Source organism: Neoarius graeffei, chromosome 5 (assembly GCF_027579695.1).
Source record: "Neoarius graeffei isolate fNeoGra1 chromosome 5, fNeoGra1.pri, whole genome shotgun sequence".
Lineage (NCBI taxonomy): Eukaryota > Metazoa > Chordata > Actinopteri > Siluriformes > Ariidae > Neoarius > Neoarius graeffei.
Genome location: NC_083573.1, coordinates 99315573 through 99340063, shown reverse-complemented (window position 1 = coordinate 99340063; position 24491 = coordinate 99315573). Strand labels below are relative to the sequence as shown.

Sequence of the window (24491 nt, the reverse complement as noted above, 5' to 3'; positions counted from 1 at the left end):
GCTGCACTAAAGCCACATGAACTGTGTTATTTGAGGCGCAGCTCCAAAGACATGGTGTCAGTGTGTGTGTGTGTGTGCTGGTGGTTTGCTGTGTGAATCTTAACTCTCATTCTGTTACAGAAAAAAGGAGCACTCAGAGACCTTGTTTTCCTGCGAATGGTGCATTATTTCATGAGCAAATAAAGTGTGTGAGTTGAGAAAGATAAAGCACTGCTGTCATGTTTCACTGTGCTATGATGTGAGAATGTAATCAGTAATTCATATTTAATCATTAAGACAAGACACTACAAGTAGAAATGATGATTTTGGTCATGCCAGTTATATTTATGATTTTTAGATAAATGTTGTCTGTAACAGGGTGGCACGGTGGTGTAGTGGTTCGCACTGTCGCCTCATAGCAAGAAGGTCCTGGGTTCGAGCCCGGCGGCCAGCGAGGGCCTTTCTGTATGGAGTTTGCATGCTATCCCTGTGTCTGCGTGGGTTTCCTCCGGGTGGCTCTAAATTGACCATAGGTGTGAATGGTTGTTTGTCTCTTAGGCCCTGTCCACACGGCAACGGATTCAGGTGAATCTGATAAAATTGTTTATCGTTTCGGCCTGGCGTCCACACGGCACCGGCATTTTGGGTGCCCTAAAACGAAATCTTTTGAGAACGGGTTTCAGAGTGGAAAGATCTGGCAACAGCGCCATTGCGAAGTCGTCTGGATGAGTAGAACGGATTTGTTTACGATGACGTCACAACCAGATGACTGTGAGTGCTTCACACCGGGCATAGACATATAAACATAGACGCCGCTTTCCGCGTAGAATCATGCGTCATCCTTGCCGCCATATTGGATGGGGCAAAGCGGAGAATAAAGATGCCTCATTCATGTACTGCGTTTAACTGTACCAACAGGTTTACCGTCCAAACGAGATCACATGGGATTACCTTTCACAGGTGAGACTGGAAAAATACTTTTCATTGTATTTGGTCATTATAACGTAATTTTACGAACAGATTTTTCTGACTTTGTGGCTAATATGAAGTCTTGCGCATAATAGCCGCTCAGTGAAACCTGTCTCCAAACAATTTATAATTTATTTCATAGCCCACCCAACCAATTTCACCACCAGCTGTCAGATGGCGATGGCACACTCAAAAATAGAAGAGATTGGAAGCATGTCAGACTGTGAAGCAATCACATGGAGCAATCCCATTGTAATATGGTTTAATTGAATTTTTTTCCATATAGCACTGTATATTGCAAAAATTGTTTTTGGAGACATTTTATAGCCTATCTGCACGACATTTAATGAAAGTGATGCGGAGACGGCACGGCTTCAGCAGCGTTAGCACAGCACATTATTCTACACGATCCCCGCTGAGCTCCAAAACATGCCTTGATGTGTAGATATCGTTAGTAGCCTACGATAGTAGCAGCGGAATAAATTTAAAAAAAAATTTAGGTCACACCTCCCACGGAATATTGACAGGTATTTCGCACACTATTTATAACCATCACATTAAAAGTTATATATGTTGTTTTGATGCCTGTTTGTTTCCCAAATATATACGTGTGTGTGTGTGTTAATGGGTGAATAAAAGGCAACGAGTTAAATATTATTGTAGAAAGGGGCTTTATGAAGTTCAGTCAATTTACTTGCATTGTTTTACGGGGAAGATTTGCCACATCCAATATGACGGACACTCTGACGTATCCCAGCAACGGGCCACCAGCTCAATGCGGCGTCTATGTTTATATGTCTATGACGCCGGGTAGAAGAAGGGGTTTATGCGCATGCGTCCTTACTTCTTCTATTGTTCTGGTGTCTCCGATGGGACCGTCTTACAGCGCACGTAGAGGTGTGGTATGTGTATTGCATCGTTTTCAGCAAGCGTTGCGTTGCCATATGTACCTGATATTTTACTGATCCGTTGCCCATGTGGACGCGATATATATTTTTTTTAAATCTCATTGCCATTGTCGTGTGGATGTAGCCTATGTGTCAGCCCTGCGATAACCTGGCGACTTGTCCAGGGTGTACCCCGCCTCTCACCCATAGTCAGCTGGGATAGGCTCCAGCTGGCCTGCGACCCTGTAGAACAGGATAAGTGGCTGCAAATACTGGATGGATGTTCTCTGTAACATGTCCTCTCTTAAAACTGTAATAGTACAATAGTCAAATTTCAACCCCCAAAAAAGTTAAATTTCACTGCTTTTGTTTGTATCTACTCATATCACAATATCTGAAACGTAGTACTTTGATAAAGGCTTTAAGCTCCACCCACTTCATGATCATGCCATGTTATACAGTATATACCAAAACGTATATAATCACTTCCTGATATATAAGTATATTATGATGTCATTATGATGGACAAATCAGGGTTTTGTTTTGTTTTTTTTAGAAACTTCATAAACCACATTACAGTCAAAACATTAAAACGCATTGTATTTTTAAAAACTTTGTTCCTCTCAAAGAATTTCCTCGTATTCAAACCCAAAAAAATCCATTTCTAGATGAGCTTCATTCATCAAATTTGGTCCATAATTAGAAGAATACTACAGAGGAGTTTTCCATAATCTGCTTTATATTTTTTCCTGAAAAAAGGCATAAACTATTTTAAATTATAGTGTGTGGTATTTTCTTGATTAAACAATAAAATATTTCCCCTTGAGGGCAACAAAATCAAATATTATTCTTTTCTAACAATATCAAAAGACGTTTGATTGATTTTTGTCTTATCAAGCATGCAAATTTGCATCTATATTATTATGTGAAACTTCATTTGTTCACATATTAAGTATGTTAGATTTCCTCTCACTGCAGTTGAACAGGAAGCTCATGAACACTTCACTCCACTGCACATGATATTCCTAAAGTAGGAAACTAGAGCATCAAGAACATTTTCACATCTCACATCTGCTGAAAACCTGAAATGACAAGCACAACATGTCTCAGACATCATCTCTCATCCAGAAATATCCACTGGAATAAAGAAAGTGCTATTAGGGAAGGCAGGGAGGCGTCTCTGTGCTATTCCTGCGTAGAAGAAAAGAGCAAATTTATCTGACTAAATGGCACAGAAAACTGAAGTCTAACAATAACTGCAGGAAGCTGGGCTCCAACCATGATTGTGATGGGTAGAAACACAGAAAGAGAAAAATACAGCACTCTCAGAGTGACAAGATGTTACGCTTGTCACTGTTCTGGATGTTTTGATCAACTGACAAGGTGGAATACAAAATATACAGTCAGGTCCATAAGTATTTGGACAGTGACAATTTTTGTAATTTTGCTTTTAGACAACAGCATGATGGATTTGAAGCAATGAAGCAATCAAGGTGTGATTGAAGTGTATAATTTCAGCTTTAATTCAATGGGTTTAACAAAAATATTACATTAAACATTTAGGGATTACAGACTTTTTTTTAAACAAAATTACAAAAACTGTGTCTCTGTCCAAATACTTATGGACCCGACTGTACCATCTGATCTTATTGGGTTTTTGTTGTTGTTGTTGTTGTTGTTTGTTTGTTTCTTTGTTTTTGCTCAGATACTGAACAAGCCTGAAAATATCAATTTGTCCAGATTTAAAGATTTGCCACTGTTTCATTATGAGCTCATTCAGCTGACAGGTAATGAGTTTATTCCATCATGTGTTATTCGTCGTCTAATCAGTGTTGTCCACATTTCACGAAAATCGCTTCTTCTCTCACAATTCTTCACTGATTTTTTTTCTTTTTAGCAGGAAGGTAGGTCTGCCTGGGGTGCATATAGCTTCTACCCAACTTTGCATAATTGCAATTAATAATGAAGATATGGAGAAATTAAGCCCTAATGAGCAGTTTCCACACAAATAGCTACTTCTCCCTCAATTCTTCACCGATTTTGATTCTTTCTGGCATGAAGGTAAGGGTACCTAGGGTGCATAAAACTTCTACCCAGATTTGCTTCATTATAATTCTTAATGAAGTTATAGACTAATTAAACCTTAATGAGCAATTCAACAAAAATTGCTTCTTCTCGGTCAATTCATTTTGGATTCTTTCTGGCAAATAGGTCGGTATTCCTAGGGCAGATATAGTGTCTATATATAGCTTGTGTATATAGCTTGCAACATTTATTGCACAAGGTGGCCCACCTTAGATCGTTCCTTCTGGACTAGACGAGGCCGGAGTGAGCTACGCCATCATTGACGGTCTCGTTTTGCATTTGTCTTCATCATAAACATTAAAGATGACATTGCCACAAGTCGATACAATTTCCTGAAGTCTTAATGAAATGTCTGTGATATGCTTTGGTCAAAATACCACAAGGATAAAACATCACAGCTCCTGATTTGTGCGCCTGTTCCTTTAAATGACAATGAACCACTGCTCACCCCTCCCCCTTTTCCACTGGCCAATCAGGTAGCATTTAAATTTTAACACGCTCCTCTTGTGACATAGAAAGAGGAGCAAAATCTGAACACCTTACTGAAGCACATGTTTTCTGTAATACGCAGCTGAAGAGAAACTGACTGGGTGCCTCATTTCAGAGTGTGTGGGTTGGCAGGTTTCAGATACTCATGCACTGAAAAGTGATTTTATTTTTAATAATATGTTCCCTTTAATATAGTGATTGATTGTGTTAATCTGCGGTGACACGTGGAGATGTACGTCATATAACTTGGCCACAGAAACACAGGCATTATTAGCACCTTCATTCACACTGGAAATGTTTTTGACCTAATCTTTATCAGTGCTGCTGAGACTAAACTTTGAACACGATACTTCTTCACAATGTTGTGAAGGCAACTTCCAGAAGCAGCAGTCCAGACGTCTGAAATATTTTCAGGCTGAACAGCTTTTATGGCAGATACACAATTGATCACTAGTGGAGGGTGACGATCACGCTTATCCAACACAACGGGCAGCTCATCAGGCTCGAAAATAAAAGCCTAACTCCTTTAGGAGGACTGACTCTCTCTCTCTCTCTCTCTCTCTCTCTCCAGCATGACAGTAAAGCTACCAGAGTGTGTAGCCATCACTGACAATACATACTGATGATCCAACTTGCCTCAAAATGATATATTCCTAATATTACACACTATATGACCAAAAGCATGTGGACACCTGCCTATCACACTCATATGCGGTTCTTCCCCAAATTGTTGCCACTAAGTTTAAAGCACACAATGCCTAGAATGTCTTTGTATGCTGTAGCATTACAGTTTTTCTTCACTGAAGAAGAAAAAGCCTTTATTTGTCACATGCAAACTCAAGCACAGTGAAATTCCTCCTCTGCATTTAACTCATCTTGAAGCAGTGAACACACATGTACACACAAGTGAGCAATGAGCACACACACATACCCAGAACAGTGGGCAGCTACCGTATGCTACAGCGCCCGGGGAGCAGTTGGGGGTTACGTGCCTCACTCAAGGGCACTTCAGACATGATACAGAGGGAGGGGAAAGTGCTGTTCATTCACTCAGATTCCCCTCACCAGCAATCCATTGGGCCCCAAGGCTGCTTCTCTAACCTTCAGGCCATGGCTGTGCCCACTGGAACTCATTCTCATTATCTCTAGCCGCTTTATCCTTCTACAGGGTCGCAGGCAAGCTGGAGCCTATCCCAGCTGACTACGGGCGAAAGGCGGGGTACACCCTGGACAAGTCGCCAGGTCATCACAGGGCTGACACATAGACACAGACAACCATTCACACTCACATTCACACCTACGGTCAATTTAGAGTCACCAGTTAACCTAACCTGCATGTCTTTGGACTGTGGGGGAAACCGGAGCACCCGGAGGAAACCCATGCGGACACGGGGAGAACATGCAAACTCCGCACAGAAAGGCCCTCGCCGGCCACGGGGCTCGAACCCGGACCTTCTTGCTGTGAGGCGACAGCGCTAACCACTACACCACCGTGCCGCCCCCCACTGGAACTAAGAGGCCCAAACCTGACCTGAGACATTTGGGTATTCCATGAAGCTAGCTTATTAAATCGAGGATTACGTGAAATAGCCTCACTTAACTGAATACGTGTATATGTCTGCCAAGCCACATATTCAGATTTGCGTCAAAATCTAATCAATTGTTCCTTGGCTTATGGCCCACCTTTCCTCAAAATTTCATCAAAATCCATTCAATACTTTTTGAGCTACGTTGGAAACAGACAAAGCTACATGCTTAGAAAATAAAGTACATTATTGTACCTTTTGGGGTACAATTTTTACGCATTGAGCCTATCAACTATTTTCTGCCAAGCAGCCTCATGAGCCTTGCTGATGGCTCTAATGTTCCCTTTTTAGTTATAATATTTTTGTATTCTGCTTCTGCCCCTGTCTCCTGTGCTGTGTGGACAGGTGCATTGTCCTGGAGAAACAGCACGCCAGCTCGAAACTAACTTTCCTCTCCTTTTTTCTTTGATTGCTTCTTTCAATTGAGTTTTTGTGAACAGTGATATAAGGCTTTATAGTATACAGTTATGCCCCAAAATGAGAGTCCTGCCCCTTGTTTCCGGGTGAGGCCAAGAACTTTTTGAAGTACTCTCATATTATAACAGTTTTAAGTATTTAAAAGGCATAGTTACAATCATAAATATTTTCATTATCATAAGATGCATTTTATTCACAATTGTAAGATACTTTTAAGGCTATTAACACATTTAGCATGTTTGTAAAATAGTTAAGGACAAAATGCAAATTATTTAGGGCCACCTGAGACAAAACATGACAAATAATGTAATATTAATATTATAATGATTGGTTTAGCAGCAACATGAGTTTGTGGCAGCAAGTGAGGGTTAAATACAAAAACTTTTTTTTTCAAAATGGTAAGTGTCAATCTCATTGGAGATACATTTTTACAGAATGTATCCCAGCAGAGGAGATGACCCTTGACCAGAATGAAGCATGCTCCATTAAGGAGGGAGGAACATCTTCAGAGGTTGTTCCCCACCCAGTGACATGCAGTCCTATGTTCAAGGTAGATTATTCATTGGTCTCTCTCCTCTTTGTCTGCCTTACTCTCTAGTAAATTCCTCAACTAAACCAACATCCCGAATGCATTACAGTAGTGTGTAGTGTCTTGACCCTCCTGGTGAACCGTACTCAGTAGAACCATCCATCCATCCATCCATTGTCTGTAGCCGCTTATCCTGTCCTACAGGGTCATAGGCAAGCTGGAGCCTATCCCAGCTGACTATGGGCGAGAGGCGGGGTACACCCTGGACAAGTTGCCAGGTCATCACAGGGCTGACACATAGACAACCATTCACATTCACACCCACAGTCAATTTAGAGCCACCAATTAGCCTAACCTGCATGCCTTTGGACTGTGGGGGAAACCAGAGCACCTGGAGGAAACCCACACAGACACGGGGACAGCATGCAAGCTCCACACAGAAAGGCCCTCATTGGCCGCTGGGCTCGAACCCAGGACCTTCTTGCTGTGAGACAACAGTGCTAACCACTACACCACCGCCTCAGTAGAACCTGCTATGAGTATTATAAGATTGCATAGTCAAAACAGTGGTAACTAGAAGGGTACTCGGTAAAGTGTATATGTCTGCCAAGCCACATATTCAGATTTGCATCAAAATCTAATCAATTGTTCCTCGGCTTATGGCCCACCTTTCCTCCAAATTTCATCAAAATCCATTCAATACTTTTTGAGCTACGTTGGAAACAGACAAAGCTACATGCTTAGAAAATAAAGTACATTATTGTACCTTCCGGGGTACAATGGCTTGTCACTGGGGCAGGACCCTCTAAGGTACATATTTGTACCCTTTATATACCACTTGGGGACATATATGTCCCTTTTTGGCCCTAAAAATATACACATAGTTACTTTGAGGTCCAATAATGAACCCTAGGGCCAGGCCTGGCGCGATGGACGGGCCTTTGGGGGCCGGGCCCGCCCATTTAGTCACGTGGGCCCGCCCTAGTGTGGGAAATTGTGAGAGTGATGCAGTGTGCATAGCAGTCGCTATTGCAGGAGCTGCACTGAACTCTGTGAATGTGTGACTTGCCATGAGGCTACAAGCCTGTGTCTCTCTGAGAGGGAGCAGCCCCTCCCTCCTGTGTGTGTGTGTGTGTGTGTGTGTGAGAGCGAGCAGCCCCTCCTTCCTGTGTGTGTGTGTGAGAGCGAGCAGCCCCTCCCTCCTGTGTGTGAGAGCGAGCAGCCCCTCCCTCCTGTGTGTGTGTGAGAGCAAGCAGCCCCTCCCTCCTGTGTGTGTGTGTGTGCGTATGTGTGAGAGCGAGCAGCCCCTCCCTCCTGTGTATGTGTGTGTGTGTGTGTGTGTGTGAGCAAGCAGCCCCTCCCCCACCCGCGCGCTGAGCGCAGAGACACAGAGAGGCACACAGAAAGTGAAGGATTTTCTCAGAGTGCTCCCTCCAAACAACCTCCATGACACACTGTTTTCTTAATGTTTCGGCCTGCGCCCATCTCGTCAGCCCTGCGCTGTCATGCACTTGGCATTTGATTTGCAAACTGAGCACTGGAGGTAAGAAACTGGTTTTGACGTTTCAGTTAACCTACAAAACACATCTGTATTAAAGATTAATGTTGTCATGCTTCACAAAACTAGATTTGAGACATAAAACTTTTAATGCGCATGGTTTCACTTAGAAGGGATTCAGTGACTGCAGTTAGGCTTTGTGCAGGGAGGATGAGTGTGGCATGGGGGTATGAGTGTGATGTAATCTTCTGTTGCGCACTCTTAATTGTAAATATCAATCTTAATTTGCTGTCAACATTGATCACAATCATCCGTTTGCGCATTCAGTGTTGGGTATTCGGAATGAGCTTACAACATGACTCGTGTGAAATGGAATATTCCCTGCAAATGCGCTCAGTGACGGACAATATATAGCAGCGGAACAGGGTGTCTGAAGAACTCAAAATACACCATTTAAGAGTGTTTTTTTTTTTCTCAAAAATTTCTTCCGGTTGAGCATGCCCCCGGACCCCCCTAGTAAAATTGGGTTCGCCAATGCATTCCCACCCCCAGCCAGTGCAATGCCCAGCTACTAGACTGCTTCTGCCGCCGGGTCTGCCTAGGGGGTACATTAGTGTAGATTGTACCTTGGGGGACAGAAATGGACTGCTACTCTACCCCTATTTCTGACAATGCAAAAGGGCACTTGGTAGAGTGCGTACCTCTGCCAAGCCACATCTTATCAACATCAAAATCAAATCTCTTGATCCTAGGATGATACTAAAGCTGTACATCAATTTTCATGCAAATCTGTTCAATACTTTTCAAGTTGTATTGGGAACAAACAACAACAAAAAAAGATCCTGGATCCATATACATATATGGATTTGCATCAAAAGTTAATCAGCTATTTCTTTCTTGGCCCATGGACTACCTTTCCTCCAAATTTTATCAAATTCCATTCACTACTTTTTGAGTTACATTGGGAACAAACAAACAAACAAACAAACAGATGTGCCAACAAATTTGGCGAAGATAACTAGAAACAGAAAAACCAACAGCTATTCCCTTTTTGCAAATTGCAGGGCCATCTAGGGCCCAGGATGATAAAGAAACCATATATGTTTGTGTAACAGAGTTATTTGTTGTTGAAGTTCACCAAAATTAACATTTGAATTCATTTAGAAAAATTTATTTTGTAATCAAGGTACGGTGCTGTTTACATTTCGTATTTCTTGAGGAAATATGTCAATATTATATGTTTATCTATGCAAGGCTCCTTTTTTTTGTTTTACTTGAGCGCCTTCTTGTGGTGAGTGGTGTCAGCTATAGAGACCGGAAGTCGGGAGCTCGCCCCTTTTGACGCTTTCGACTTCCACTGTGGTATGTACGGAAAACAGCTCCGTGATTTTCTTTGAAATATTAAAGCTGTAAAACTAATTTAACTCAAATGAAAGCGTGTATCAAGTGACATGAGGTGTCTGGTTACGTTTTGTGACCGTTATTTACTGTCATGTGTTTTGATTCGGTCATGTAAAGTTTGTTGGCTTCTGTTTGAGTGCTGCACGCTAATGTAAAATGCCGGCCGCTTCAGAGAATTTATTGTCATTGTATTCTAACGTGTAGGGGCAGAAGCTGTGCTGTATTACCACCACCAACCACAATGCTGTGTGTCTCCTGAATAGGTATGTTTTATCTTCTCTAAAAGAGGAATATTTTAGTTCATTGGTTTTTCATACTACTTTTAAGATGAGGCCTTGCATAGAAAGAAATGTGTTCAGATGTAAAGATGTTTTTTTCCTTCATGTAAAACTATAAAATGGGTTCATGGCCATTTGTGATAAAAATGAGACACTACATGGAGAAGCAGCCTGTATATCTCCATTATGCTTTTGTTTTAATTTATTTTTTGTTTCATATCATATACTATACGATCACACTGTGAAAGTGTTCGCGCCCTTTTTGCCGCTTTCGACTTCCACTGTGGGGCAGAAGCTGTGCTGTATTACCACCACCAACCACAATGCTGTGTGTCTCCTGAATAGTGCTGTAACATTAAAAGCCATGAACCTGACTGAAATCTCGGAGTCATCTCTACCAGTCTGCTGAGTATTTCATGAACAAATGCCAGGGGTTACATTTGCTCAGAAATGCTAGTGGTATGGACTTGAAACTATTCTGCATTCACTACTATCTACTTTATGGTATCTACTTTAAAAACCCATGCATTATTTGCTGCGTGCAGGAATCTGAAGAACAGGGTAGGTAAAGGTCTCAGCCCTCATCAAGACAGCCCTCCTCATCCACTTCTCAGGGAAAAAAAATCAAGTGAAGAAGTAAGTAATAAGCTTTCTTTTCAAAGCAATTAAATAATGTTTATATCTTATCTTTCTTTTTGCTTTAAATTAGGCAGATGCTCGTTCTATTTATAAGACATACTTGCTCCAGGACACTGAAGTCCTTAAAGCAGACTTTGAATATAGAAAACTAAAATTAAGAAAACTGGAGCTTAATTTGAAATTTAATTTGAAATATATGCTTGAGGCATATAAACATGCATATCTATCTGATCGCGTTCATGTAAACAGTACATCCAGAATTGCAGATTCATTCCAAATATAAAAAATATGTGCATGTAAACATAGCTATTGTGAGATTAGGATTTCTGGAAATAGGATTTCTGGGATGAGAATAGAATTTTTGGGACTAGGATTTCAGGCCAAAAGGTCTGATAGGATTAGGATTTCTGGGACTGATCAGTATTCTTGATAAAAACTCTAAAATATAAATAATGGATATTTTTGATCACTTTATTTTATGTTAGCAGTAAAGTTTGTGGTTAGTGCTGTGTTTATTATCTGCACTGGACGCAGTTTCTCTTCTGTTTCCTGTTGAGAATAAAGGTCTTTGGCACCAAACAAAACTACAATATAAAATGTTTTTGCAAACCCGATCCCTTTATTATTTTCCACTAGGTCCAATTTACATCTCATCTGAAAATGACTGTGCTTTTCCAACAGAAAGTAATGGACAGTGTGTAACTCTCCTAATTATAAAAAGAAAACAGACATTGACTGAAATGCAAGGCTTTTTGATTTTTATTTAGTCATCAACAGACCAGTAATAATAGCTGATTAGGTAAAGAGAAACAGAAACAGCAAACTTGTAACAAAGAAAACAAAAGTACCTGGTGTGAGCAGGACAACGGAGGTGACGATAAGAGAGCAGATGATCAGAATAACCAGCAGAGCGATTAAGATTCCCTTCCAGTTCCTCTGTGAAGGGTTACCGCCCACCAACTCCTACACAGAGAGAGAGAGAGAGAGAGAGAGAAGTATTTGAATCCTAATTGCACTGAAATGAATGAGTTTGCAAACAAGTACAACTGCGACAAATTAAACCTGGACATAATTTCCCTCCAAAGGCTTTATTGGTTTGCACCTCACTGACCAAATGAGGTTGGTGAATCGGAGTAGTTACATCTATTAAATTCATAAAATTTCACATCACACACATCACATTATCTCTAGCCGCTTTATCCTTCTACAGGGTCGCGGGCAAGCTGGAGCCTATCCCAGCTGACTACAGGCGAAAGGCGGGGTACACCCTGGACAAGTCGCCAGGTCATCACAGGGCTGACACACAGACACCCATTCACACCTACGGTCAATTTAGAGTCACCAGTTAACCTAACCTGCATGTCTTTGGACTGTGGGGGAAACCGGAGCACCTGGAGGAAACCCACGCGGACACAGGGAGAACATGCAAACTCCGCACAGAAAGGCCCTCACTGGCCCCAGGGCTCGAACCCAGGACCTTCTTGCTGTGAGGCGACAGCGCTAACCACTACACCACCATGCCGCCCATAAAATTTCAGTTTCTTTAAAAAAAGGTTTGAGCCTGTTGTTTTAAATAAAAGTAACAAGCCCACAGCAATCCACACACACATGGTAACCAACTTCTACACAGAGAGAGAAAGAGAGAGAGAGAGAGAGTAAGCAGGACAGAGAAAGCCACTGTATTCTCCAAGAATTACCCATCAGTCCTGTTACCACTTGGATTTTCAATGAGCACAAAGACACAAGTCATCACCATCATCTTCACCACTATCACCATAATCAGCAGCAGCATCACAGTCATCATCATCATCACCACCTCCATCACCATGATGATCATCATCATCAGCAGCAGCAGCAGCAGCATCGCCATCATCACCACCATCATTATCACCACTACCATCACCATAATCATCATCATTATCACCACCACCATAATCATCAGCAGAAGCAGCAACATCGCCATCATCATCATCATCGCCATGACCACCACCACCCTTCACCATACTCAGGCCAAGTTTACATTAGACCGTATCAGCGGATCATCAGATTAACGTTTTTAAAACGATTAGTGTGCACACAGCAACGCCAATACACGATTCACGTGCACACAGCAACACCAATACACGGATACGCTCGGCTCCGCAGGCATCCTGCGCTCCAAATCACTCCGCCCTGAACAGCGAGTGCCCTCTGGAGGGTGCGCACTCCGGCCCTGCGCAGCTCACAGAGCGCGCGAGTGAAGTGCACGAGCCATGATTCGGGACTGAGCCGCTGTGTGTGTGATCCCAGCGCAGATCACTTACCACTTGCAAGTGGAAGGATGGCAAGCCTAAAGACAATCATAACTACACAATGGGCAGTATTTGCATCAGTATTTGCAGTATTTTCATACTTTTATACTCTTTAATGAAAGGTGATACAAGGCGGAAGTCCGCGCCGTTTTTCAGCAGTCGCGTCACATGACCAACGCCAGCGAATCAGGAAGGTGGATGTCACAGTGACGTTGTCCAATGACGACGCCAGCTAGAGCTCAGCACAGCGTATCCGCGTATTCTCAATGTTTACACAGCACCGGACCACACACGATCTGGATTGAATACGTGGACGCTGGCGGATTCCCGTTTCCCGGCGTTTCCAGGCGTTTTAATGTAAACGGACGGTGCATCCGCGAAGAAAACGAGACAGATACGGTCTAATGTAAACTTGGCCTCACTGTTAGGTTTATATAAGTATTATTCTTGACCAAGAAGGCAGTAATTTATTAAAATGGTGACAAAATTAAGGATTAACTTCGGTTCAGTTAAAAATGACCTTCTGTCTCAGCTGGACATTGTTTGGGAACATTTTGTTTATTTTGATATGAAATGTGTATTTTTGATCAGAGATGTGTCTGAACGACGCCAAGGTCTGTTTTGATGTCAGATCGACCCACACACACTTTAATGTTGGATGTAATGGTAGCCTTATTGCTGAACAAAGAGTTAAGACTTTATATTTCAGAGCTTTTTAAGATCCTTTATTATTTTGGATTATTGCATATACTATGGCAGTGATTTAAATTTAATTGTTAGATCTAAGATGCATTCAATGATTTAAGTTAGTTTTATAGTTTTAAGTTAGTTTTATAATTACAGAATATAATTTAGGGTTGTTAAGACCTTATGATTCTAATGTTAAGACTTCATGAGTTTAATCCTGAATCCTGTTTGACCTTTCTCTGGTGAAGTAGCATTTCTTTGCTTTGCCAGACATGTTCTTATTTTTCGTATGACTGTCTTTTAGGTTTGTTCTTATTTACTTATAACATATCTTTGTTCAAAGATTCCGTATGTGTGTAAGCAATGACCTTGTTATGATTATTTGACCTGCCCCAAGATCAAGCTGCTCACTTGCTCGCAAGTCAACCACACACACACATCTGAACACTCCATCAGAACAGTGATGTAATTAAAATGTGACCTGCTCACACACACACACAGACACAGATATCAAAATGATGTCACTCACTCACACCCTCCCATAGATACACACACACACACACACACACACACCCCTCTCTGAGGTCACATACAAACACACACATACATTTGACAGACACAATAGCCGTTTGGAGAGATTATGATTTGTTATAAAAGGTGTTTGTAATCTTTCATCTTTGGCGAGAATACTGTGAATAAACAGCAGTTAAACTGATCTCTGGTTCTCTGTTTTTTTGCGGTGTTCCGTCCCAGACGTCTGGGTGGTACGAGGGCGGGGGTCCCGAGAAATAAGTTGACCGATTGACCGTTTCAGACTGGGTTGAACCCCAACACTCACCATCAGTAGTATCACCATCACCACCATCATCATCATCATAATCATCACTGCCACCTTCACCATAATCACCATCAGCAGCAGCACCATTATCTCATCTCATCTCATTATCTCTAGCCGCTTTATCCTTCTACAGGGTCGCAGGCAAGCTGGAGCCTATCCCAGCTGACTACAGGCGAAAGGCGGGGTACACCCTGGACAAGTCGCCAGGTCATCACAGGGCTGACACATAGACACAGACAACCATTCACACTCACATTCACACCTACGGTCAATTTAGAGTCACCAGTTAACCTAACCTGCATGTCTTTGGACTGTGGGGGAAACCGGAGCACCCGGAGGAAACCCACGCGGACACGGGGAGAACATGCAAACTCCGCACAGAAAGGCCCTCGCCGGCCCTGGGGCTCGAACCCAGGACCTTCTTGCTGTGAGGCGACAGCGCTAACCACTACACCACCGTGCCGCCCAGCACCATTATCATCACAATCATTATCACCATCACCATGACTATCAGCAGCAGCAGCAGCATCACCATCATCACCACCATCATCATCATTATTATTTTCATTATTCTAAAGGATTCCACATTAATCCAGTGAATGGAGGAATCTGTGAAATCTGACTTTATATTGTGTTTTACATAGTGAATAAGGAACACATTCTGATGTGTGTTATAGAAGAGGATCTCTATATCTGGAGCGCAGCAAAAAGTCACTCTTTCTGCTTCCAGGTGAATTTATTGATTAAAGGCGTGAAGGTGAGACACTGTGAATCCACAGCAGCAGCCAAAAACTGACCAGAACTACACACAGCCTGAGGTAGAAATGTGGAGGAACAAACTCTCTCAAATCCATAAATATCCACAGGGGCAGCAGGTCTTGCCCGTCAGATGCCACAAAGCACATCACACTGTGACATTAAGACTTCTGTGATGATCGATGTTCTTCATAAAAAATTCCTTCCATCCTACTGAATGAGAAATAATTTACCAAATCCAGTTAGCAGACTGAAATCAATAATAATAACCTGTTATGAGCTTTAATAGAGATGCAGTACAGAGAAAAGAGCTGTAAAGAGGAACCACATGCTTTCTGATCTGATTTAATCTCAGTCATTTAAGCACTTCTTCTGACAAGCCTGACTGCTAAAGCCTCGTTGATGGAGCATACGTCATGAACCACATGTCAAAGTAAATAGCAGACTTTATTTGAAACAGCTTTCAATTTCAGCATGTCAAAGATGTCAGATTCACAAATTAGGTGATGAAGGAACAAAAGAACAATCCAGAAAAAAAAATCCATAATTCCGTCTGACATTCAGGAAAAAATAACACCTATCACAGAATGTCAGATACTGTTTTCTACCATGGTGCTGTTGAATTATTGATGCTGATTGGTCAAAAGGCATTGATTCATTTTCTATAACAACAACAGGAGTGCACTTGTTAGCTCACCCGGCCGTATGATGAGCTTATCCGTCTGTCCATCCACAATTTACAAAAATCGCAACTCCTCCTACAGGATTGATTGGATTTCAGTCAAACTCACAGACAATGTTCCCCAGGTGGGTGTGCATAAAACTTGTCAAGACGGTGGCGCCACCTGTCATATTTACTATTTTATGGGCATCTGAAATTTTTGGGTGATTTGTCACATTAAACACTACTCTTCGTAAACTGCTGGGATGTTTCCACTGAAACTCACCCAGAAGACTCTAAAGATGTATTCAAACAAGAGCTGTTCACCAGGTGGCACCACCTACCATGGATGAGGCTACACAGGGGTCACGTGCAATTTCACGAAAATCGCTACTCTTCCTACAAGAATGATCAGATTTTAATCAAACTCGTATAGAATGTTCCCCAGGTTGGTATTGTATAAAAGTTTCAGCTACACAGGGGTCATATGCAATTTCACAAAAATTGCCACTCTTCCCACAGGATTGATCAGATTTCAAACTCACCCACAACAACAGTAGCCGGTATGCACTCCAGCCTCATTCTCATCACATCTCATTATCTCTAGCCACTTTATCCTGTTCTACAGGGTCGCAGGCAAGCTGGAGCCTATCCCAGCTGACTACGGGCGAAAGGCGGGGTACACCCTGGACAAGTCGCCAGGTCATCACAGGGCTGACACATAGACACAGACAACCATTCACACTCACATTCACATCTACGGTCAATTTAGAGTCACCAGTTAACCTAACCTGCATGTCTTTGGACTGTGGGGGAAACCGGAGCACCCGGAGGAAACCCACGCGGACACGGGGAGAACATGCAAACTCCGCACAGAAAGGCCCTCGCCGGCCACGGGGCTCGAACCCGGACCTTCTTGCTGTGAGGCGACAGCGCTAACCACTACACCACCGTGCCGCTCACTCCAGCCTCACTGAGGCTATTTTTCTAATATGTTATCGTTTGTATAGTAACATTGCATTCACAGGGTCTTGCACAACAGACACAACACAATCTCAGCTTAATAATAAATCGATTAAGAAATCATGTACAACTCTAAATCAGAAAAAGTTGATACAGTGTGTTGAAATTGAAATTAAAACTGAAAACAATGACTTGTAAATAATTTTTTACTTGTATTGCACTCAAAACAATACAACAGCACATTATTGGGTCTTTTGCCTCATTAATTTTATTATTTTTTCAAAATAAACATTTTATGTGACATTCTGAAAGATCAGTGATGAAGGCTTGAATCTGAAATATTCATGTCATTATTCCTGTTGAAGTCAATGACTGAACGGAGTTCATTATGTGCGGACTTTTTTCTGTTTTCCTTGTTGTTGTGTTGCTGTTTCCCACGACGCTGTACAAGCTTCCAGTTTCCAAATAGTTAAATTTCACATGAGACACTAGCAGGTCCTGAACTCATCATCACCTCGAAGGGATATGAGAGACAAAAATCAAAAGAGAATGTTTACGCTCCTTGCCATTTTCCCTCCAAACTCGAAAGTGAGCAATCTACTTCTGTTGTGCTCAGATAAACCTGCAAATTCTGTTCAAGTGTGTCTGACAGGTTGAAATTACCTTGCAATACCCACTGGTATGAACTTCAGAGAACTTCAAAAAGCTTTTTTTTTGTGTGCTAAAGGCTAAAAGCTAAAATTCACCTGAAATTCTGACACACCTTCACATCAAAAGGGGGAAAAAAGACCTCAACTAACCTTCTTCATCAACCCCCTGTGAATCACCTTGAAGTGAGCGATTTTATTTTCATGTATTTTCTGGTCCATTTTCACGCTTTCACAGCCTTGCTATTTATATAATTCCACAGAGCTGGGCTTTATCACTCCGTACCTGCTTCTAGTGCTTTTTCTCATATTTCATCAAGGATGTTTTTATATAGGTTTATTTTAATGTACTCTTTCTAGTACCCTGTGTAATACTTGCCAATTTGCTGTGGTATAAAAAAGAATAAAATGCTTCAGGATGTGGCTTGTCTACGTGTTCTATGTGCATGTGTTATCCATCCATTATCGAAACCACTTATCCCTCAGGACTGCAGGGGAAACTGGAGCCAATCCCAGCTGACTTTGGGCAAGTGGTGGGATTCACCCTGGGCAGGTTGCTTATCTGTTGCAGGGCTAACACAGATAAGAACAACCATTCACACTCACACCTATGGGCAATTTAGAGTAGCCAGTTTCCTAATCCGCATGTCTTTGGACTGTGGGAGGAAACCCACGTAGGCATGGGAAGAAACTGCAAACTTCACACAGTTTCAAACCGAGAACCTTCTTGCTGTGAGGCGACAGTGCTAGCCACTACACCACCGTGCCACCCCATGTGGACATTATTCTAATTCTAATCTCACCATCAGCCTCTATCATCAGTAATTATGGTAATAATTAGCAGAATAATGATCAACCAGGTTCCTGAACCAGGTTAAAATGATGATGAAGAGGAGGACACAGTGAAGTGACAGAAAGGTTAGTGAAGCTAATGGAGGGCAGACATGATGCTCTACTGTTGGGGAAACCAATGAGGAACACAAATTCCAATCAGCCAATCAATTTACTCCACTTCTGATATGCAGATTGGACTCTGACCTTAGGTTTTGAGAAAAAGAAACATCAGGGATAAAAAAAAAAAAAATGTGCTACTAATATTAAAAGAAATAAAGCTATGGCCGTGTATTATTTCTTTTGAAGAGCAACTAGAAAATCGGTGCTTCTCCAGAGAGTTCCATTTCATAGAAGCTTTCAGTGTTTGTACGGCTCTGTGTAACAGCGTAGGGTGTGTGTTGTAAAAGCAATCCATTACTGCCTCTGTCTAACAGTTCAGAGAGGCGTTTAAGATGAACAGAGGAGATATGAGTCAGACAGAGGAGTGGTATGGATTAGGAGAGTCGATTGTGCTGAACTGAGCTAAAGGTAGAACATATATTCACCAATCAGCCATAAAATTAAAACCACTGACAGGTAAAGTGAGTAACATTGATTATCTCATTACAATGGCACCTGTCAAGGGGTCAAATATATTAGGCAGCAAGAGAACAGTCAGTTCTCGAAGTTGATGTATTAGAAGCAGGAAAAATGGACAAATGTAAGGATCTGAGCGACTTTGACAAGGGCCAAATTGTGATGGCAAGATGACTAGGTCTGAGCATCTCCAAAATGGCAAATCTTGTGGGGTGTTCCTGGTATGCACTGGTTAGTACCTACCAAAAGTGGTCCAAGGAAGGACAACCGGTGAACCGGCAACAGGTCATAGGTGTTGAAGGCTCACTGATTCGCATGGGGCATGAAGGCTATCCCATATGGTCCAATCCCACAGAAGAGCTTACTTACTTCCTGCAACGAGGACTTTGCTCAGCATCCATTGGCATGAGTCTTCCAATCATCTCTGTTGGCCATGGCAATTTGGAGTTCATCATATGTGAGCCCAGTATCCTCAAGTAATTGGTCGATGTATGTTTTTGCAGGTCTTCCTCTGGCACGTCTTCCATGAAGACGTGAAGAGCTACTGTACACAAGACTTCTGTACTGTAAAGAAAAAAGACTTCTGTACTGTAAAACTTCTGTACTGTACAAAAGAGCTACTGCAACACAAACTGCTGAAAGAGTTAATACTTGGCTAAAAAAGAAAGGTGTCACCATTAACTTTTTCCTCGATCACTTATGCTGTCTCCTAGCAGTCATGTCCTCCTCCAGAGTGGCTTTGTACTGCAGCCATTGTGTATTCTTGATTGCCAGTTCCAACCCGCAAAAATGCCATCAAACAGTATGGTATCCTTTCCACAAGAATATGTAATCCATTCATTGCTCCAGTTTTTAGGAAGCCTTGGATGGCGATGCTGTACCACCTCAGTTCAATGGTAACCTGAGCTGTTCTCCAGTGGGGTCTAATCAGATTTACCACAGGAGTTCAGGTGAGATCCCACATTCCCGGATGCCAGTTTTGCAGTGTAAAGTCTTTATTTTGACCACGGTCTGGAATGTCCCAAAAGATGTGGTAACCTATGCAGGAGTGAGTTGAATGGACAATGTTTAGAACAACTTTTCTAGGATTTTTCCCCATTATTGAGGTAGAGCAGTGTCAGAAACTGTAGAATTATTTTCATCATGACCTCAAGGACCCAGGAAGTACCTCCCATTGCACCTCTCATTCTATAAGTAGAGGTCTGGACCAGGCCTTCCTCCCTTTGTTCTCTTTTTTTCCCTGAACACTACACCTGTAGTGTTTTCTGCTGTTCTGACAATGTTGTCATGTGTCGTTTGATTCATCTTCATTGTAAATAGAAGTTTATTCTAATCATTGGATTTGATGTTTAAGATGAATGAAATGGGTGACCCTTTTTCTAATTTACTTCATAGTATTTAAAATAATCTAATGCTGATTTAACGATTAGTTTGAACAATTTTATATTTCCTTTCCTTTAGAACCATGGCATTCATCATGACAATCACCAAAACACTCATTAACTAAACTTTGTGAAAGACAAGAAACAACAGACTGAATATTGATTGTAACTTCGTTTCCTGGTGGTGTGTGGCTCCAGTCAGAACTTCTATATCCACAACAAGCAGTGTGGACTCTAAACAAGGCTGCTCAAATAGGGGTTTCCTCAATTCCTAGACTAATGACTATATATCCTATGCTGCTGACATGCAGAGGTCTTGCTGGAGGCTTCTAGTTCATTTAAACTTGCTCATGTCACCAGACACCATATTGCTGTCAGCCTTTTGGAGGTTGTGCATAGATGTTCATCACCAAGGACAAAGTGGAGACCTGTGTAGTGAGAGATTTAAAGTGCCTTGGTGGGGGGTGTTCCCAAGTATCACCTCTTCACTGTGAGAAAATTGTTCCCAATGGCAAAAGATTATCCCAGACAGTGTCTGCTTCATAGATGATTGAGGTCTGCTGTGCATGTTGTCCCCACATTTCCTTTCTCTCAGGGTGTGCTTCCTTAGGCTACATCCACACGACAACGGCAACGAGATTTTATTTAAAAAAATATCGCGTCCACATGGGCAACGGATCAGTAAAATATCAGGTACATATGGCAACGCAATGCTTGCTGAAAACGATGCAATACACATGCCACACCTCTACGTGCGCTGTAAGACGGTCCCATCGGAGACACCAGAACAATAGAAGAAGTAGGACGCATGCGCATAAACCCCTTCTTCTGCCCGGCGTGAAGCACTCACAGGAACAAACACACAACAACAAGAAGAAGATGGCTGCGACTACGCGAGGAAATCGTGCCTTCTGTGTGTACAAATAAGTTTTATTAGTGTGCATAGTTTTATATAACTTAATTTTCTTATTGTGTGTGAACATTTTGAAAAGCATTTTTATATAATTTATATAACTTTTTATATTGTGTGTGAACATTTTGAAAAGCAGTCTTATCCAATAAAAAAAAGAAATGGGGCAGCACGGTGGTGTAGTGGTTAGCGCTGTTGCCTCACAGCAAGAAGGTCCTGGGTTCGAGCCCCAGGGCCGGCGAGGGCCTTTCTGTGTGGAGTTTGCATGTTGTCTGCGTGGGTTTCCTCCGGGTGCTCCGGTTTCCCCCACAGTCCAAAGACATGCAGGTTAGGTTAACTGGTGACTCTAAATTGATCGTGAGTGTGAATGGTTGTCTGTGTCTATGTGTCAGCCCTGTGATGACCTGGCGACTTGTCCAGGGTGTACCCTGCCTTTCGCCTGTAGTCAGCTGGGATAGGCTCCAGCTGGCCTGCGACCCTGTAGAAGGATAAAGCGGTTAGAGATAATGAGATGAGAAATTCAAGAAATGGTTCAGTTAGTTGTTTATTTAAAAGAAAAGCTGTATACAAAAGTGAATGCAATGCAGTGGTTCATACAAAACAGCGAGAGTGCTGCTTGTTCTAGTCATGTGGTTGTGACGTCATCGTAAACAAATCCGTTCTACTCATCCAGACGACTTCGCAACAGCGCCGTTGCCAGATTTTTCCACTCTGGAACCCGTTCTCAAAAAATATCGTTTTGGGGCACCCAAAACACCGGTGCCGTGTGGACGCCAGGCCGAAACGATAAACAATTTTATCAGATTCACCTAAATCCGTTGCCGTGTGGACAGGGCCTTAGTCTTTTGTCTTCCCAGAGATACCTATAAAGCAGCAAGGCAATGGTTATCTAACACCAGGGCATGCCCACACTGTGGGCCAGCACGTCACCTCTGGGGGTTTCCTGCAGCACCTAGATACTTCCCTTGCCAAGTTAGCCTGGAGCTATGTGACCACAAGGAGGCCTGGCAAGGGTCTTGGTGATGAAGTGGCTTTGTACTGCAAGGGGAGACTTGTACACTGGGTTGTTTCCCTGTTCAACACAAAAACTAGCCAGCAGCATCTCTGCACTACACACATCACAACACCCTTTGGGTAACTCACAGACACACAACACATATACAGCACACACTCCCACACATGGCACAGAGCTGACAGGTTTGCTCCGTACAGCTAACATGTTTCATCAGGGCATTACTGATCTAACACATCCAAGCCTCAGGCTAAAACCAGCCACTTTCCCTCTGTGTGTGTGTGTGTGTGTGTGTGTGTGTGTGTGTGTGTGTGTGTGTGTGTGTGTGTGTGAGAGAGAGAGAAAGTGTTTGAATCCTAATTCCACTGAAATGAATGCGTTTGCAAGCAAGTACAACCGAGACAAATTAAACGTGGATATAATTTCCCTCCTCAAGCTTTATTGGGTTGCACCTCACTGACCAAACAAGGTTGCTGAATCAGAGCAGTTACATCTTTATGCTACTAAATTAGCAAAATTTCCATTTATTAAAAAAAAAAGGTTTGAGGCTGTTGTTTTAAACAAAAGTAACACACTCATAGCAATCCACACACATGATAAAATTTCAGGACAGCAGTCCACTATATACAGTGGTGCTTGAAAGTTTATGAACCCTTTAGAATTTCTATATTTCTGCATAAATATGACCAAAAACATCATCAGATTTTCACACAAGTCCTAAAAGTAGATAAAGAGAACCCAGTTAAACAAATGAGACAAAAATATTATACTTGGTCATTTATTTATTGAGGAAAATGATCCAATATTACATGTCTGTGAGTGGCAAAAGTATGTGAACCTCTAGGATGAGCAGTTAATTTGAAGGTGAAATTAGAGTCAGGTGTTTTCAATCAATGGGATGACAATCAGGTGTGAGTGGGCACCCTGTTTTATTTAAAGAACAGGGATCTATCAAAGTCTGAGCTTCACAACACATGTTTGTGGAAGTGTATCATGGCACGAAAAAAGGAGATTTCTGAGGACCTCAGAAAAAGGGTTGTTGATGCTCATCAGGCTGGAAAAGGTTGCAAAACCATCTCTAAAGAGTTTGGACTCCACCAATCCACAGTCAGACAGATTGTGTACAAATGGAGGAAATTCAATACCATTGTTACCCTCCCCAGGAGTGGTTGACCAACAAAGATCACTCCACGACCAAAGCGTGTAATAGTCAGCGAGGTCACAAAGGACCCCAGGGTAACTTCTAAGCAACTGAAGGCCTCTCTCACATTGGCTAATGTTCATGAGTCCACCATCAGGAGGACACTGAACAACAATGGTGTGCATGGCAGAGTTGCAAGGAGAAAGCCACTGCTCTCCAAAAAGATCATTGCTGCTCATCTGCAGTTTGCTAAAGGTCATGTGGACAAGCCAGAAGGCTATTGGAAAAATGTTTTGTGGACGGATGAGACCAAAATAGAACTTTTTGGTTTAAATGAGAAGCATTATGTTTGGAGAAAGGAAAACACTACATTCCAGCATAAGAACCTTATCCCATCTGTGAAACATGGTGGTGGTAGTATTATGGTTTGGGCCTGTTTTGCTGCATCCGGGCCAGGACGGCTTGCCATCATCGATGGAACAATGAATTCTGAATTACAACCCCGATTCCAAAAAAGTTGGGACAAAGTACAAATTGTAAATAAAAACAGAATGCAATAATTTACAAATCTCAAAAACTGATATTGTATTCACAATAGAACATAGACAACATATCAAATGTTGAAAGTGAGACATTTTGAAATTTCATGCCAAATATTGGTTCATTTGAAATTTCATGACAGCAACACATCTCAAAAAAGTTGGGACAGGGCAACTGTCCAAGAGGCTGGAAAAGTTAAAGGTACAAAAAAGGAACAGCTCTAAAAAGAGCATCTTGGAGTGGCAGTGGCTCTCAGAAGTAAAGATGGGAAGAGGATCACCAATCCCCCTAATTCTGCACTGACAAATAGTGGAGCAATATCAGAAAGGAGTTCGACAGTGTAAAATTGCAAAGAGTTTGAACATATCATCATCTACAGTGCATAATATCATCAAAAGATTCAGAGAATCTGGAAGAATCTCTGTGCGTAAGGGTCAAGGCCGGAAAACCATACTGGGTGCCCGTGATCTTCGGGCCCTTAGACGGCACTGCATCA

At 42.1% G+C, this 24491-nt stretch overlaps 1 protein-coding gene across 5 annotated transcripts in view; it reads right to left on the bottom strand.

Moving 5' to 3' along the window:
* Positions 1 to 24491, bottom strand: part of dpp6a (dipeptidyl-peptidase 6a) — a 301791-nt gene that overhangs the window by 32111 nt on the left and 245189 nt on the right. For all 5 annotated transcript variants that reach the window (XM_060922571.1, XM_060922570.1, XM_060922573.1 and 2 more), the window contains one exon: positions 11606 to 11720. In XM_060922571.1, coding sequence (XP_060778554.1) covers positions 11606 to 11720 — 115 coding nt within the window. The remainder of the gene's footprint in view (positions 1 to 11605; positions 11721 to 24491) is intronic.